The sequence below is a fragment of the Scyliorhinus torazame genome, chromosome 26, assembly GCF_047496885.1.
Source record: "Scyliorhinus torazame isolate Kashiwa2021f chromosome 26, sScyTor2.1, whole genome shotgun sequence".
Lineage (NCBI taxonomy): Eukaryota > Metazoa > Chordata > Chondrichthyes > Carcharhiniformes > Scyliorhinidae > Scyliorhinus > Scyliorhinus torazame.
The window spans coordinates 36324056-36337642 of NC_092732.1; the positions used below are offsets into that span (position 1 = coordinate 36324056).

At 57.6% G+C, this 13587-nt stretch overlaps 1 protein-coding gene across 1 annotated transcript in view; it reads right to left on the minus strand.

Moving 5' to 3' along the window:
- Nucleotides 1-13245, minus strand: part of LOC140402975 (synaptotagmin-11-like) — a 64766-nt gene extending 51521 nt beyond the window's left edge. The window contains exon 1 of the mRNA XM_072490626.1: nt 13010-13245. Coding sequence (XP_072346727.1) covers nt 13010-13046 — 37 coding nt within the window. The 5' untranslated portion in view covers nt 13047-13245. The remainder of the gene's footprint in view (nt 1-13009) is intronic.
- Between the last annotated feature and the right edge of the window lie 342 nt (nt 13246-13587).

A 13587-nucleotide genomic window follows, 5' to 3' on the forward strand; every position in this document is an offset into this window, starting at 1 on the left:
GTTGGTGGCCAATGTAAGGCGGCTGTTAAACGTGATCATGATGCCCCCGGAAAGTAGGGAAGTGGAGGGAGTGATCGCAATGGATGCAGAAAAGGCTTTTGATCGGGTAGAATGGGATTATCTGTGGGAGGTGCTGGGACGGTTCGGATTTGGACAGGGCTTTATTGACTGGGTCAGGTTGCTGTATCAGGCTCCTGTGGCAAGCGTACGGATGAATAGGACAACTGCGGACTATTTTAGACTGCACCGGGGGACGAGACAGGGATGCCCCCTCTCCCCACTGTTGTTCGTGCTAGCTATAGAGCCGTTGGCAATTGCTCTGAGAGCCTCAAGGGGCTGGAAGGGGCTGGTCCTTGGGGGGGGGGGGGGGGGGGGGGGGGAGCACAGAGTCTCGCTCTATGCAGACGACCTGCTTCTATACGTTTCGGACCCAAGAGAGGGGATGGAAGAGATCATGAGGATTCAAGGGGAATTTGGTCGGTTTTTGGCGTATAAGCTCAATATGGGGAAAAGTGAGATTATCATAGTATTTACAGTGCAGAAGGAGGCCATTCGGCCCATCGAGTCTGCACCGGCTCTTGGAAAAAGCACCCTACCCAAGGTCCACACCTCCACCCGATCCCCATAACCCAGTAACCCCACCCAACACTATGGGCAATTTTGGACACAAAGGGCAATTTAGCACGGCCAATCCACCTAACCTGCACATCTTTGGACACTAAGGGACAATTTAGCACGGCCAATCCACCTAACCTGCACATCTTTGGACTGTGGGAGGAAACCGGAGCACCCGGAGGAAACCACCGCAGACACGGGGAGGATGTGCAGACTCCGCACAGACAGTGACCCGAGCCGGGAATCGAACCTGGGACCCTGGAGCTGTGAAGCAATTGTGCGATCCACAATGCTACCGTGCTGCGGTCCAGACGAGGGGACAGGAGAGGCGATTGGGGGAGCTGCCGTTTAGGGTGGTAGGGGGAAGCTCTAGGCATTCAAGTGACGCGGGAATGGGACCGGCTGCATCAATTAAATCTGGCCCGATTAGTAGGCCAAATGAAGGACGGTTTTCGGAGGTGGGACGCGCCCCCGTCGTCATTAGCTGGGAGGGTGCAGACGGTGAAGATGACGGTCCTCCCGAGATTCCTGTTCGTGTTTCAATGTCTCCCGTCTTTATTCCGCTGTCCTTTTTAAAAACGGGTCAACAAAGCGATCTCTGGCTTTGTTTGGACGGGCAAGTCCCCGCGGGTAAGGAAGGTAATGCTTGAGCGGAGTCGGGGAGAGGGCGAGCTGGCGTTGCCAAATTTTAGTAACTATTACTGGCCGGCGAATATAGCCGTGATCAGGAAGTGGGTGGTGGGTTGACCAGGGTAAATTGCTCCTTAATTGGAAAATCTCAAAAGTTATTTTTTTTAAAAGTAGCGGGGAAAATTATAGAATCCATTATGAAAGATTTTATGGCCGAACACTTCGAAAACAGTGTCAGGATCGGACAAAGTCAGCATGGATTGGTGAAGGGAAAATCATGCTTGACAAATCGACGAGAATTCTTCGAGGATGTAACGAGTAGAGTCGATGAAGGGGAACCGTTGGATGTGGTGTATTTAGACTTTCAGAAGGTGTTTGACAAAATCTTGCATACGAGATTAGCATGTAAACTTTAAGCGCATGGGATTGGGGGAAGTGTATCGAGACGGATAGAAAACTGGTTGGCAGAGAGGAAACAAAGAGTTGGGATTAATGGGTCCTTTTCAAATTGGCAGGCAGTAACCAGTGGGGTACCACAGGGATCGGTGCTGGGACCCCAGCTATTCACAATACATATTAATGATTTGGATGAGGGAACTAAATGTCATATCTGCAGATTTACAGATGACACCAAGTTGGGAGAGAGGGTGAGCTGTGAGGAGGATGCAGAGATCCTACAGTGTGATTTGGACAAGTTGAGCGAGTGGGTAAATGCACGACAGGTACAGTATAATTTGGATAAATGTGAGGTTATTGGAGGTTATTAACTTTGGAGTATTGTGTGCAATTCTGGTCGCCGCATTATAGGAAGGATGTGGAAGCATTGGAAAGGGTGCAGAGGAGATTTACCAGAATGTTGCCTGGTATGGAGGGAAGATCTTATGTGGGAAGGCTGAGGGACTTGAGGCTGTTTTCGTTAGAGAGAAGGAGGTTAAGAGGTGACTTAATTGAGGCATACAAGATGATCAGAGGATTGGATAGGGTGGACAGTGAGAGCCTTTTTCCTCGGATGGTGATGTCTAGCACGAGGGGACATAGCTTTAAATTGAGGGGAGATAGATATGGGACAGATGTCAGAGGTAGGTTCTTTACTCAGAGAGTAGTAAGGGTGTGGAATGCCCTGCCTGCAACAGTAGTGGACTCGCCAACACTAGGGGCATTTAAATGGTCATTGGATAGACATATGGACGATAAGGGAAGAGGGTAAATGGGCTTTAGAGTGGTTTCACAGGTCGGCGCAACATTGAGGGCCGAAGGGCCTGTACTGCGCTGTAATGTTCTATGTTATCCAATTTGGTGGCAAAAATGAGAAGGCAGACTATCATCTAAATGGCCATAAATTTGTGGAGGAGAGTGTGCAGCGGGACCTGGGTGTCCTTGTGCGCCAGTCGCTGAAGGTAAGCTGCAGGTGCAGCAGGCAGTAAAGAAGGCGAATGGTATGTTGGCCTTCATAGCGAGTGGTTTCGAGTACAGGAGCAGGGACGTGTTGCTGCGATTGGACAGGGCCTTGGTGAGGCCACACCTGGAGTATTGTGGGCAGTTTTGGTCTCCTTCTCTGAGGAAGGATGTTCTTGCTCTCGAGGGAGAGCAGCGAAGGTTCACCAGACTGATTCCAGGGATGGCCAGGACTGTCATACGAGGAGAGATTGACTCGGTTGGGATTGTTCTCGCTGGAGTTCAGAAGAATGAGGGGGAATCTCATAGAGATTTATAAAATTCTAACAGGACTGGACAGGGGAGATGTAGGAAAGATGTTCCCAATGGTGGAGGGTGTCCGGAACAGGTCACAGAGACAGGGAGGGGGTGTAGGGACTGGAGGAGGTTACAGAGATAGGGAGGGGGTGTAGGGACTGGAGGAGGTTACAGAGATAGGGAGGGGGTGTAGGGGCTGGAGGAGGTTACAGAGATAGGGAGGGGGTGTAGGGACTGGAAGAGGTTACAGAGATAGGGAGGGGGTGTAGGGGCTGGAGGAGGTTACAGAGATAGGGAGGGGGGCGGAGGAGGTTACAGAGACAGGGAGGGGGTGTCGGGGCTGGAGGAGGTTACAGGGATTGGGAGGGTGTGTTGGGTCTGGAGGAGGTTAAAGAAATAGGGAGGGGGTGTAGGGGCTGGAGGAGGTTACAGAGATAGGGAGGGGGTGGAGGAGGTTACAGAGATAGGGAGGGGGGTGTAGGGACTGGAGGAGGTTACAGAGATAGGGAGGGGGGTGTAGGGGCTGGAGGAGGTTACAGAGATAGGGAGGGGGTGTAGGGGCTGGAGGAGGTTGCAGAGATAGGGAGGGTTGTGTAGGGGCTGGAGGAGGTTACAGTGATAGGGAGGGTGTTGGGTCTGGAGGAGGTTAAAGAAATAGGGAGGGGGTGTAGGGGCTGGAGGAGGTAACCGATAGAGAGGGGGTGAAGGGTCTGGAGGAGGTTACGGAGGTAGGGAGGGGGTGTAGGGGCTGGAGGAGGTAACCGATAGAGAGGGGGTGAAGGGTCTGGAGGAGGTTACGGAGGTAGGGAGGGGGTGTAGGGGCTGGAGGAGTTTACAGAGATAGGGAGGGGGTGAAGGGGCTGGAGGAGGTTACAGAGACAGGGAGGGGATGTGCGGGCTGGAGGAGGTTACAGAGATAGGGAGGGGGTGTAGGGGCTGGAGGAGGTTACAGAGATAGGGAGGGGGTGTAGGGGCTGGACGAGATTACAGAGATAGGGAGGGGGTGTACGGTCTGGAGGAGGTTACAGAGATAGGGAGGGGGTGTAGGGGGTTGGAGGAGGTTACAGAGATAGGGAGGGGGTGTAGGGACTGGAGGAGGTTACACAGATATGGAGGGGGTGTAGGGTTGGAGGAGGTTACAGAGATAGGGAGGGGGTGTAGGGGCTGGAGGAGGCTACAGAGATAGGAAGGGGGTGTGGGGGCTGGAGGAGGTTACAGAGATAGGGAGGGGGTGTAGGGGCTGGAGGAGGTTACAGAGATAGGAAGGGGGTGTGGGGGCTGGAGGCGGTTACAGAGATAGGGAGGGGGTGTAGGGACTGGAGGAGGTTACAGAGATAGGGAGGGGGTGTAGGGGCTGGAGGAGGTTACATAGGGAGGGGTGAAGGGTCTGGAGGAGGTTACAGAGGTAGGGAGGGGGTGTAGGGGCTGGAGGAGGTTACAGAGATAGGGTGGGCGGTGTAGGGGCTGGAGGCGGTTACAGAGATAGGGAGGGGGTGTAGGGGCTGGAGGAGGTTACAGAGAAAGGGAGGGCGTGTAGGGGCTGGAGGAGGTTACAGAGAAACGGAGGGGGGTGTAGGGGCTGGAGGCGGTTACAGAGATAGGGAGGGGGTGTAGGGGCTGGAGGAGGTTACAGAGAAAGGGAGGGGGTGTAGGGGCTGGAGGAGGTTACAGAGAAAGGGAGGAGGTGTAGGGGCTGGAGGAGGTTACAGAGATAGGGTGAGTTGTGTTTGGGCTGGAGGAGGTTACAGAGATAGGGAGGGGGTGTAGGGGCTGGAGGAGGTTACAGAGATAGGGAGGGGGTGTAGGGGCGGAGGAGGTTACAGAGATAGGGAGGGGGTGTAGAGGGTGGAGGAAGTTACAGAGATAGGGAGGGGGTGTAGGGGCTGGAGGAGGTTACAGAGATAGGGAGGGGGTGTAGGGGCTGGAGGAGGTTACAGAGATAGGGAGGGGGGTGTGGGGGCTGGAGGAGGTTACAGAGATAGGGAGGGTGTGTAGGGGCTGGAGGAGGTTACAGAGATAGGGAGGGGGTGTAGGGTCTGGAGGAGGTTACAGAGATAGGGAGGGAGTGTAGGGGCTGGAGGAGTTTACAGAGATAGGGAGGGGGTGTAGGGGCTGGAGGAGGTTACAGAGATAGGGAGGGAGTGTAGGGGCTGGAGGAGGTTACAGAGATAGGGAGGGGGTGTAGGGGCTGGAGGAGGTTACAGAGATAGGGAGGGGGTGTAGGGGCTGGAGGAGGTTACAGAGAAAGGGAGGGGGTGTAGGGGCTGGAGGAGGTTACAGATATAGGGAGGGGGTGTAGGGGCTGGAGGAGGTTACAGAGATAGAGAGGGGGTGTAGGGGCTGGAGGAGGTTACAGAGATAGGGAGGGGGTGTAGGGGCTGGAGGAGGTTACAGTGATAGGGAGGGGGTGTAGGGGCTGGAGGAGGTTATAGAGATAGGGAGGGGGGTGTAGGGACTGGAGGAGGTTATAGAGATAGGGAGGGGGGTGTAGGGGCTGGAGGAGGTTACAGAGACAGGGAGGGGGTGCAGGGGCGGAGGAGGTTACAGAGATAGGGAGGGGGTGTAGGGGCTGGAGAGGTTACAGAGATAGGGAGGGGGGTGTAGGGACTGGAGGAGGTTACAGAGATAGGGAGGGGGTGTAGGGGCTGGAGAGGTTACAGAGATAGGGAGGGGGTGTAGGGGCTGGAGGAGGTTACAGAGATAGGGAGGGTGTGTTGGGTCTGGAGGAGGTTACAGTGATAGGGAGGAGGTGTAGAGGCTGGAGGAGGTAACAGAGATAGGGAGGGGGTGAAGGGTCTGGAGGAGGTTACAGAGGTAGGAAGGGGGTGTAGGGGCTGGAGGAGTTTACAGAGATAGGGAGGGGGTGAAGGGGCTGGAGGAGGTTACAGAGACAGGGAGGGGATGTGGGGGCTGGAGGAGGTTACAGAGATAGGGAGGGGGTGTAGGGGCTGGAGGAGGTTACAGAGATAGAGAGGGGGTGTAGGGGCTGGACGAGATTACAGAGATAGGGATGGGTGTACGGACTGGAGGAGGTTACAGAGATAGGGAGGGGGTGTAGGGGCTGGAGGAGGTTACAGAGATAGGGAGGTGGTGTAGGGTTGGAGGAGGTTACAGAGATAGGGAGGGGGTGTAGGGGTTGGAGGAGGTTACAGAGATAGGAAGGGGGTGTGGGGGCTGGAGGAGGTTACAGAGATAGGGAAGGGGTGTAGGGACTGGAGGAGGTTACAGAGATAGGGAGGGGGTGTAGGGGCTGGAGGAGGTTACATAGGGAGGGGGTGAAGGGTCTGGAGGAGGTTACAGAGGTAGGGAGGGGCTGTAGGGGCTGGAGGAGGTTACAGAGATAGGGAGGGGGTGTAGGAGGTTACAGAGATAGGGAGGGGGGTGTAGGGGCTGGAGGAGGTTACAGAGAAAGGGAGGGGGTGTCGGGGCTGGAGGAGGTTACAGAGATAGGGAGGGGGTGTAGGGGTTGGAGGAGGTTACAGAGATAGGGAGGGGGTGTAGGGGCTGGAGGAGGGTAGAGTGATAGGGAGAGGGGTGTAGGGGCTGGAGGAGGTTACAGAGATGGGGAGGGGGTGTAGGGGCTGGAGGAGGTTACAGAGATAGGGAGGGTGTGTAGGGGCTTGAGGAGGTTACAGAGAAAGGGAGGGGGTGTCGGGGCTGGAGGAGGTTACAGAGATAGGGAGGGGGTGTAGGGACTGGAGGAGGTTACAGAAATAGGGAGGGGGTAGAGGGGTTGGAGGAGGTTACAGAGATAGGGAGGGGGTGTAGGGGCTGGAGGAGGTTACAGAGATGGGGAGGGGGTGTAGGGGCTGGAGGAGGTTACAGAGATAGGGAGGGTGTGTAGGGGCTTGAGGAGGTTACAGAGAAAGGGAGGGGGTGTCGGGGCTGGAGGAGGTTACAGAGATAGGGAGGGGGTGTAGGGGCTGGAGGAGGTTACAGAGATAGGGAGGGGGTGTAGGGACTGGAGGAGGTTACAGAAATAGGGAGGGGGTAGAGGGGTTGGAGGAGGTTACAGAGATAGGGAGGGGGTGTAGGGGCTGGAGGAGGTTACAGAGATGGGGAGGGGGTGTAGGGGCTGGAGGAGGTTACAGAGATAGGGAGGGTGTGTAGGGGCTTGAGGAGGTTACAGAGAAAGGGAGGGGGTGTCGGGGCTGGAGGAGGTTACAGAGATAGGGAGGGTGTGTTGGGTCTGGAGGAGGTTAAAGAAATAGGGAGGGGGTGTAGGGGCTGGAGGAGGTTACAGAGATAGGGAGGGGATGTGGGGGCTGGAGGAGGTTACAGAGATAGGGAGGGGGTGTAGGGGTTGGAGGAGGTTACAGAGATAGGGAGGGGGTGTATGGGCTGGAGGGGGTTACAGAGATAGGGAGGGGATGTGGGGGCTGGAGGAGGTTACAGAGATAGGGAGGGGGTGTAGGGGCTGGAGGAGGTTACAGAGATAGGGAGGGGGTGTGAGGGCTGGAGGAGGTCACAGAGATAGGGAGGGGGTGTAGGGGCTGGAGGAGGTTACAGAGATAGGGAGCGGGGTGTAGGGACTGGAGGAGGTTACAGAGATAGGGAGGGGGTGTAGGGGCTGGAGGAGGTTACAGAGATAGGGAGGGGGTGTAGGGGCTGGAGGAGGTTACAGAGATAGGGAGGGGGTGAAGGGGCTGGAGGAGGTTACAGAGATAGGGAGGGGGAGTCGGATCTGGAGGAGGTTACAGAGATAGGGAGGGTGTGTTGGGTCTGGAGGAGGTTAAAGAAATAGGGAGGGGGTGTAGGGGCTGGAGGAGGTTACAGATGTAGGGAGGGGGTGTAGGGGCTGGAGGAGGTTACAGAGATAGGGAGGGGGTGTAGGGGTTGGAGGAGGTTACAGAGATAGGGAGGGGGTGTATGGGCTGGAGGAGGTTACAGAGATAGGGAGGGGGTGTGGGGGCTGGAGGAGGTTACAGAGATAGGGAGGGGGTGTAGGGACTGGAGGAGGTTACAGAGATAGGGAGGGGATGTAGGGGCTGGAGGAGGTTACAGAGATAGGGAGGGGATGTAGGGGCTGGAGGAGGTTACAGAGATAGGGAGGGGGTGTGGGGGCTGGAGGAGGTTACAGAGATAGGGAGGGGGTGTAGGGACTGGAGGAGGTTACAGAGATAGGGAGGGGGTGGAGGGGTTGGAGGAGGTTACAGAGATAGGGAGGGGGTGAAGGGTCGGGGGAGGTTACAGAGGTAGGGAGGGGGTGTAGGGGCTGGAGGAGGTTACAGAGATAGGGAGGGGGTGTCGGGGCTGGAGGAGGTTACAGAGATAGTGAGGGAGTGTAGGGACTGGAGGAGGTTACAGAGATAGGGAGGGGGTGGAGGGGTTGGAGGAGGTTACAGAGATAGGGAGGGGGTGAAGGGTCGGGGGAGGTTACAGAGGTAGGGAGGGGGTGTAGGGGCTGGAGGAGGTTACAGAGATAGGGAGGGGGTGTAGGGGGTGGAGGAAGTTACAGAGTTAGGGAGGGTGTGTAGGGGTTGGAGGAGGTTACAGAGATAGGGAGGGGGTGTCGGGGCTGGAGGAGGTTACAGAGATAGGGAGAGGGTGTAGGGACTGGAGGAGGTTACAGAGATAGGGAGGGGGTGTAGGGGCTGGAGGAGGTTACAGAGATAGGGAGGGGGTGTAGGGGCTGGAGGAGGTTACAGAGATAGGGAGGGGGTGTAGGGGCTGGAGGAGGTTACAGAGATAGGGAGGGAGTGTAGGGGCTGGAGGAGGTTACAGAGATAGGGAGGGGGTGTAGGGGCTGGAGGAGGTTACAGAGATAGGGAGAGGGTGTCGGGGCTGGAGGAGGTTACAGAGATAGGGAGCGGGTGTAGGGACTGGAGGAGGTTACAGAGATAGGGAGGGAGTGTAGGGGCTGGAGGAGGTTACAGAGATAGGGAGGGGGTGTAGGGGCTGGAGGGGGTTACAGAGATAGGGAGGGGGTGTAGGGACTGGAGGAGGTTACAGAGATAGGGAGGGAGTGTAGGGGCTGGAGGAGGTTACAGAGATAGGGAGCGGGTGTAGGGACTGGAGGAGGGTACAGGGATAGGGAGGGGGTGTAGGGGCTGGAGGAGGTTACAGAGATAGGGAGGGGGTGTGGGGGCTGGAGGAGGTTACAGAGATAGGGAGGGGGTGTAGGGGCTGGAGGAGGTTACAGAGATAGGGAGGGGGGTGTAGGGGTTGGAGGAGGTTACAGAGATAGGGAGGGGGTGTAGGGGCTGGAGGAGGATACAGAGATAGGGAGGGGGTGTAGGGGCTGGAGGAGGTTACAGAGATAGGGAGGGGGGTGTAGGGGCTGGAGGAGGTTACAGAGATAGGGAGGGGGGTGTAGGGGCTGGAGGAGGTTACAGAGATAGGGAGGGGGGGATGTAGGGGCTGGAGTAGGTTACAGAGATAGGGAGGGGGTGTAGGGGCTGGAGGAGGTTACAGAGATAGGGAGGGGGTGTATGAGGGCCTCGAAAACCATGCTGAGGATTTTTGAATGCAGAGTTCGCTGCTGACCATGATGTTGGTGGTGATTGTGATGAATGGGGGTCTGTGTTGGTTCGCAAACTGAATCATTCATCAAATAGATTCCCAGTGTTGTCGAAGGAGCAGACTTTAAAATGACGTGCCTCTTCATCATTGTCCCCAGAGCCGCAACACGAGCTGTTTTTAGCACCCCACTCCAAATCCCTCCCTGTCAACCAAATCCCCTTCGATTACTCCCTCCTGAGCTCCGAATGAGGTGCCCCATTGGGAATCCAAACGGTGATTCTCGTTCTCCCTCCACTTCCGCTGACAGACATCCTGCACATTCTCTCCCCCCCCCCCCCCCCCCCCCCCAGCAGCCAACCCTGCCCTCTGCGAGTCCCAGCCTCCCTCGCCCCGAAGCCCCTATCGACTCTCTCCCTCCATCTCTCTCACATGTTGCCACCTAGCTGGACGCCCGACGAAGGACCACTTTCTCTGCCAACAGAGACAACAGCCAGTCCTAGATCATTGCGGGGGCTTCAGGCCGGAGCGGTGCAAGAATTCTAGAATAGGACAACGCAGGCCATTCCGCCCGTCGGATCAATCCCAATCGATCGGAATTTCAGCCCCCGACCCCCCCCCTCTTTTTGTAACAGGGGTCCAATTCGTGGACGCCAATCTCCCTCCAACTGCGGGAGTTCCTCAGGGTCGTGTCCTCGGCCCCAACCATCTTCAGCTGCTCCATCAATGACCTCCCTTCCATCGTAGGTCAGAAGTGGGGATGGTCACTGACGACAATGTTCAGCACCATTCGCGACTCCTCAGATACTGAAGCAGTCCCTGTCCAAATGCAGCAAGACCCGGACAATATCCAGGCTCGGGCTGGCAAAGGGCAAGTTACATTCGCGCCACACAAGTGCCAGGTAATGACCGTCTCCTACAAGAGAGGATCTAACCATCGCCCCGTGACATTCAACGGCATTACCGTCGCTGTGTCCCCCACTATCTACATCCTGGGGGGTTACCATTGATCAGAAACTAGAAGGACAAGAGCAGCAGATACCTGGGAACCCCACCACCTGGAGGTTCCCCTCCGAGTGGCTCACCATCCCGACTGGGAAATATATCGGCCGTTCCTTCACTGTCGCTAGGGCGACATTCTGGAACTCCCTCTCTAACAGCACGGTGGGTGTACCTACACCTCGGGGACTGCGGCCGTTCAAGAAGGCGGCTCACCCACCACCGTCTGAAGGGCAACTCGGGACGGGCGATAAATGCTGGCCCGACCAGCGACGCCCGTACACGAATGAAAATGGCTCGACCAACGTTCATCGCCCCCCCCTCCCGAATTGCCCCACCGTCGGTGCCATGCTGGACATCGCTCTCACAACTGGGGCGTGGGAGAGAGGGAAAGGGGGAAGGACATGTCGACGCAAAGAGAGCAGCGATGACATCATGGCCGAACGTCCGATGAATTCACACGGCGGTGGGGGGGGGGCCCTCCAGAAAATCCGTCAAGGCCGGGCAGGGGGGTGCGACCGGCGCTACCTAAATGTAAGGGAGGTCGGGAAATGTGGGGGGGGGGGGGGGGCTTTTGGAGGATGTGGCGGGGTGGGGGATAGATTAATGCGTGTGGATACTGATTCGATCTCATGTAAACAAAAGCCAGATTGATTGAGAGAGAGAGAGAGCGAGAGAGAGAGCGAGAGAGGGAGAGAGAGAGGGAGAGAGAGAGGGAGAAGACTGGCGACCTCAAAATAGACATCACGTCATTCTCAGAAAGCCAGCATCGCCAACACCAACAGGGAGAAGGCCCCACACACAACCTCATCGCAGTGTGAACGTAAGCCTACTTGCCACAATAAAGATGAAAGATTCTCATTGTTACACACACACACACACACACACACACACACAATCGCAGAAAGGGAATTCTGCCTTGATGGCGGGTACGGGAAGGGAGACGGGAGTTTGATCGGGGACGGAGAGGGCGCATGGATCACCGCTGGAGAGAATGTTCATCTCCATCTCTCTCGGGTGAGGCGGCGCCAGCCTTCGGGGGTGCCGAGGGGAGATGGTGGGCGAGACGGTGGGAATGGGATCACCAGCCGGAGCGGCAGCAACAACAACTAACCCCCCCCCCCCAGGTCCCCACCCCCTCCCACACACACACACACACACACACACATCCCCCCCCCCACACACACACACACATCCCCCCCCCCCACACACACACACACAACTCCCACCCCCCACACACACACACACACATCCCCCCCCCCCCACACACACACACACATCCCCCCCCCCCACACACACACACAACTCCCACCCCCCACACACACACACACACATCCCCCCCCCCCACACCCCCCCCCCACACACACACACACATCCCCCCCCACACACACACACAACTCCCACCCCCCACACACACAACCTGTGTTCCTGCATCCCTCTCTCCCTCCATCCCTCTCTCCCTCCATCCCTCTCTCCCTCCCTCCATCCCTCTCTCCCTCCCTCCATCCCTCTCTCTCTCCCCCCCTCACTCCATCCCTCTCTCCCTCCCTCCCTCACTCCAGCCCTCTCTCCCTCCCCCTCCCTCCCTCCATCCCTGTCTCCCTCCTTCACTCCCACCCTCTCCCTCCCTCCCTGCATCCCACTCTCCCTCCCTCCCTGCATCCATGCCCTCTCTCCCTCCTCCCTCTCTATGTTCTTACTCCCTCATTCCCTCCCTCCCTCCCACCCTTCATCCCTCCATCCTCTCCTTCCCCTCCCTCCCCTTCCCCTCCCTTCCTATCTCCTCTCCCTCCCTCCCTCTCCTCTTCCTCCCTCATTCCCTCCCTCCCTCTCTCCCTCCCTGCATCCGTACCCTCCCTCTCTCCTCTCCCTCCCTCATTCCCTCCCTCCCTCTCTCCCTCCCTCTCTCCATCCCTCCCTCCATCCCTGCATTCCTGTCTCCCTCCTTCACTCCCACCCTCTCCCTCCCTCCCTGCATCCCACTCTCCCTCCCTCCCTGCATCCATACACGCTCTCCCTCCTCCCTCTCTCTGTTCTTACTCCCTCATTCCCTCCCTCTCTCCCCCTCCCTCTCTCCCACCCTTCATCCCTCCATCCTCTCCTTCCCCTCCCTCCCTCTCTCTCCTTCCCTCCCTCTCCTCATACTCCCTCATTCCCTTCCTCATTCCCTCCCTCCCTGCATCCGTACCCTCCCTCTCTCCCCCCTCATTCCCTCCCTCTCCCTCCCTCCCTCTCTCCTCCCTCTCTCTCCTCTTACTACCTCATTCCCTCCCTCTCTCCCTCCCTGCATCCGTACCCTCCCTCTCTCCTCCCTCTCTCTCCTCTTCCTCCCTCATTCCCTCCCTCTCCCTCCCTCCCTCTCTCCTCCCTCTCTCTCCTCTTCCTCCCTCATTCCCTCCCTCCCTCTCTCCTCTCCTCTCCCTCCCTCCCTCCCTCTCTCCTCTTTCCTCCCTCCCTCACTCTCTCTCCTCCCTCTCTCTCCTCTTCATTCCCTCCCTCCCTCTCTCCCTTCCTCCCCCTCCCTCTCTCCCTCCTCTCCTCTCCCTCCCACATTCCCTCCCTCCCTCCTCACCCTCCCAAATTGCTGCATTGCATTGATTTGAGAGAGACTCACCCAAGGAGGAGGGTCTGATGTTGGTGATTTCAGCCATCTGGGAGGAGGGTTTTATTTTTATTTCTCTTTTTCCTTTGCTCTTCCTCCTTTTTGCTTCTTTTTCCTCTCCTTTATCTGCAGTGTTTTTCCATGGAGTGGGGCTGGTGGGGGTGCTGCTTCCCAGGCTGCTGGCTCTCTCTCCCTCTCCCTCTCCAGCCTCTCATCAGCACCGCAACCGGGGCGAGCTCCGGCGGAAAGAGCCGAGCGCCGGCTTCGGCAATCTCCGGCCGCGCAGGCGCCCTGATGGCCAGGTCCGGGTGACGGAACCGGCCGAGCCCGGCCCCGCCCCCGCCCAACCTCGGCCCGGCCCCGCCTCCCCCCCCCCATCCAGGATCCCGGCCGCACGAAGGAGGATCGGAACCCCGCCCCCTTTTCCGGAGGCAGCCGAGTCTCCCCTTCCCGTCCCCGACACGCTCGGGTCTCCGGGCCTCAACCAGGGTGGTTCGGAGCCCCGCCCCTCCCTCCTCCGGAAATGGTCGAGCGCACCCTTCGGGAATTTAAAGGGACAGAGTACCCTTTGGGAATTTAAAGGGGCAGCG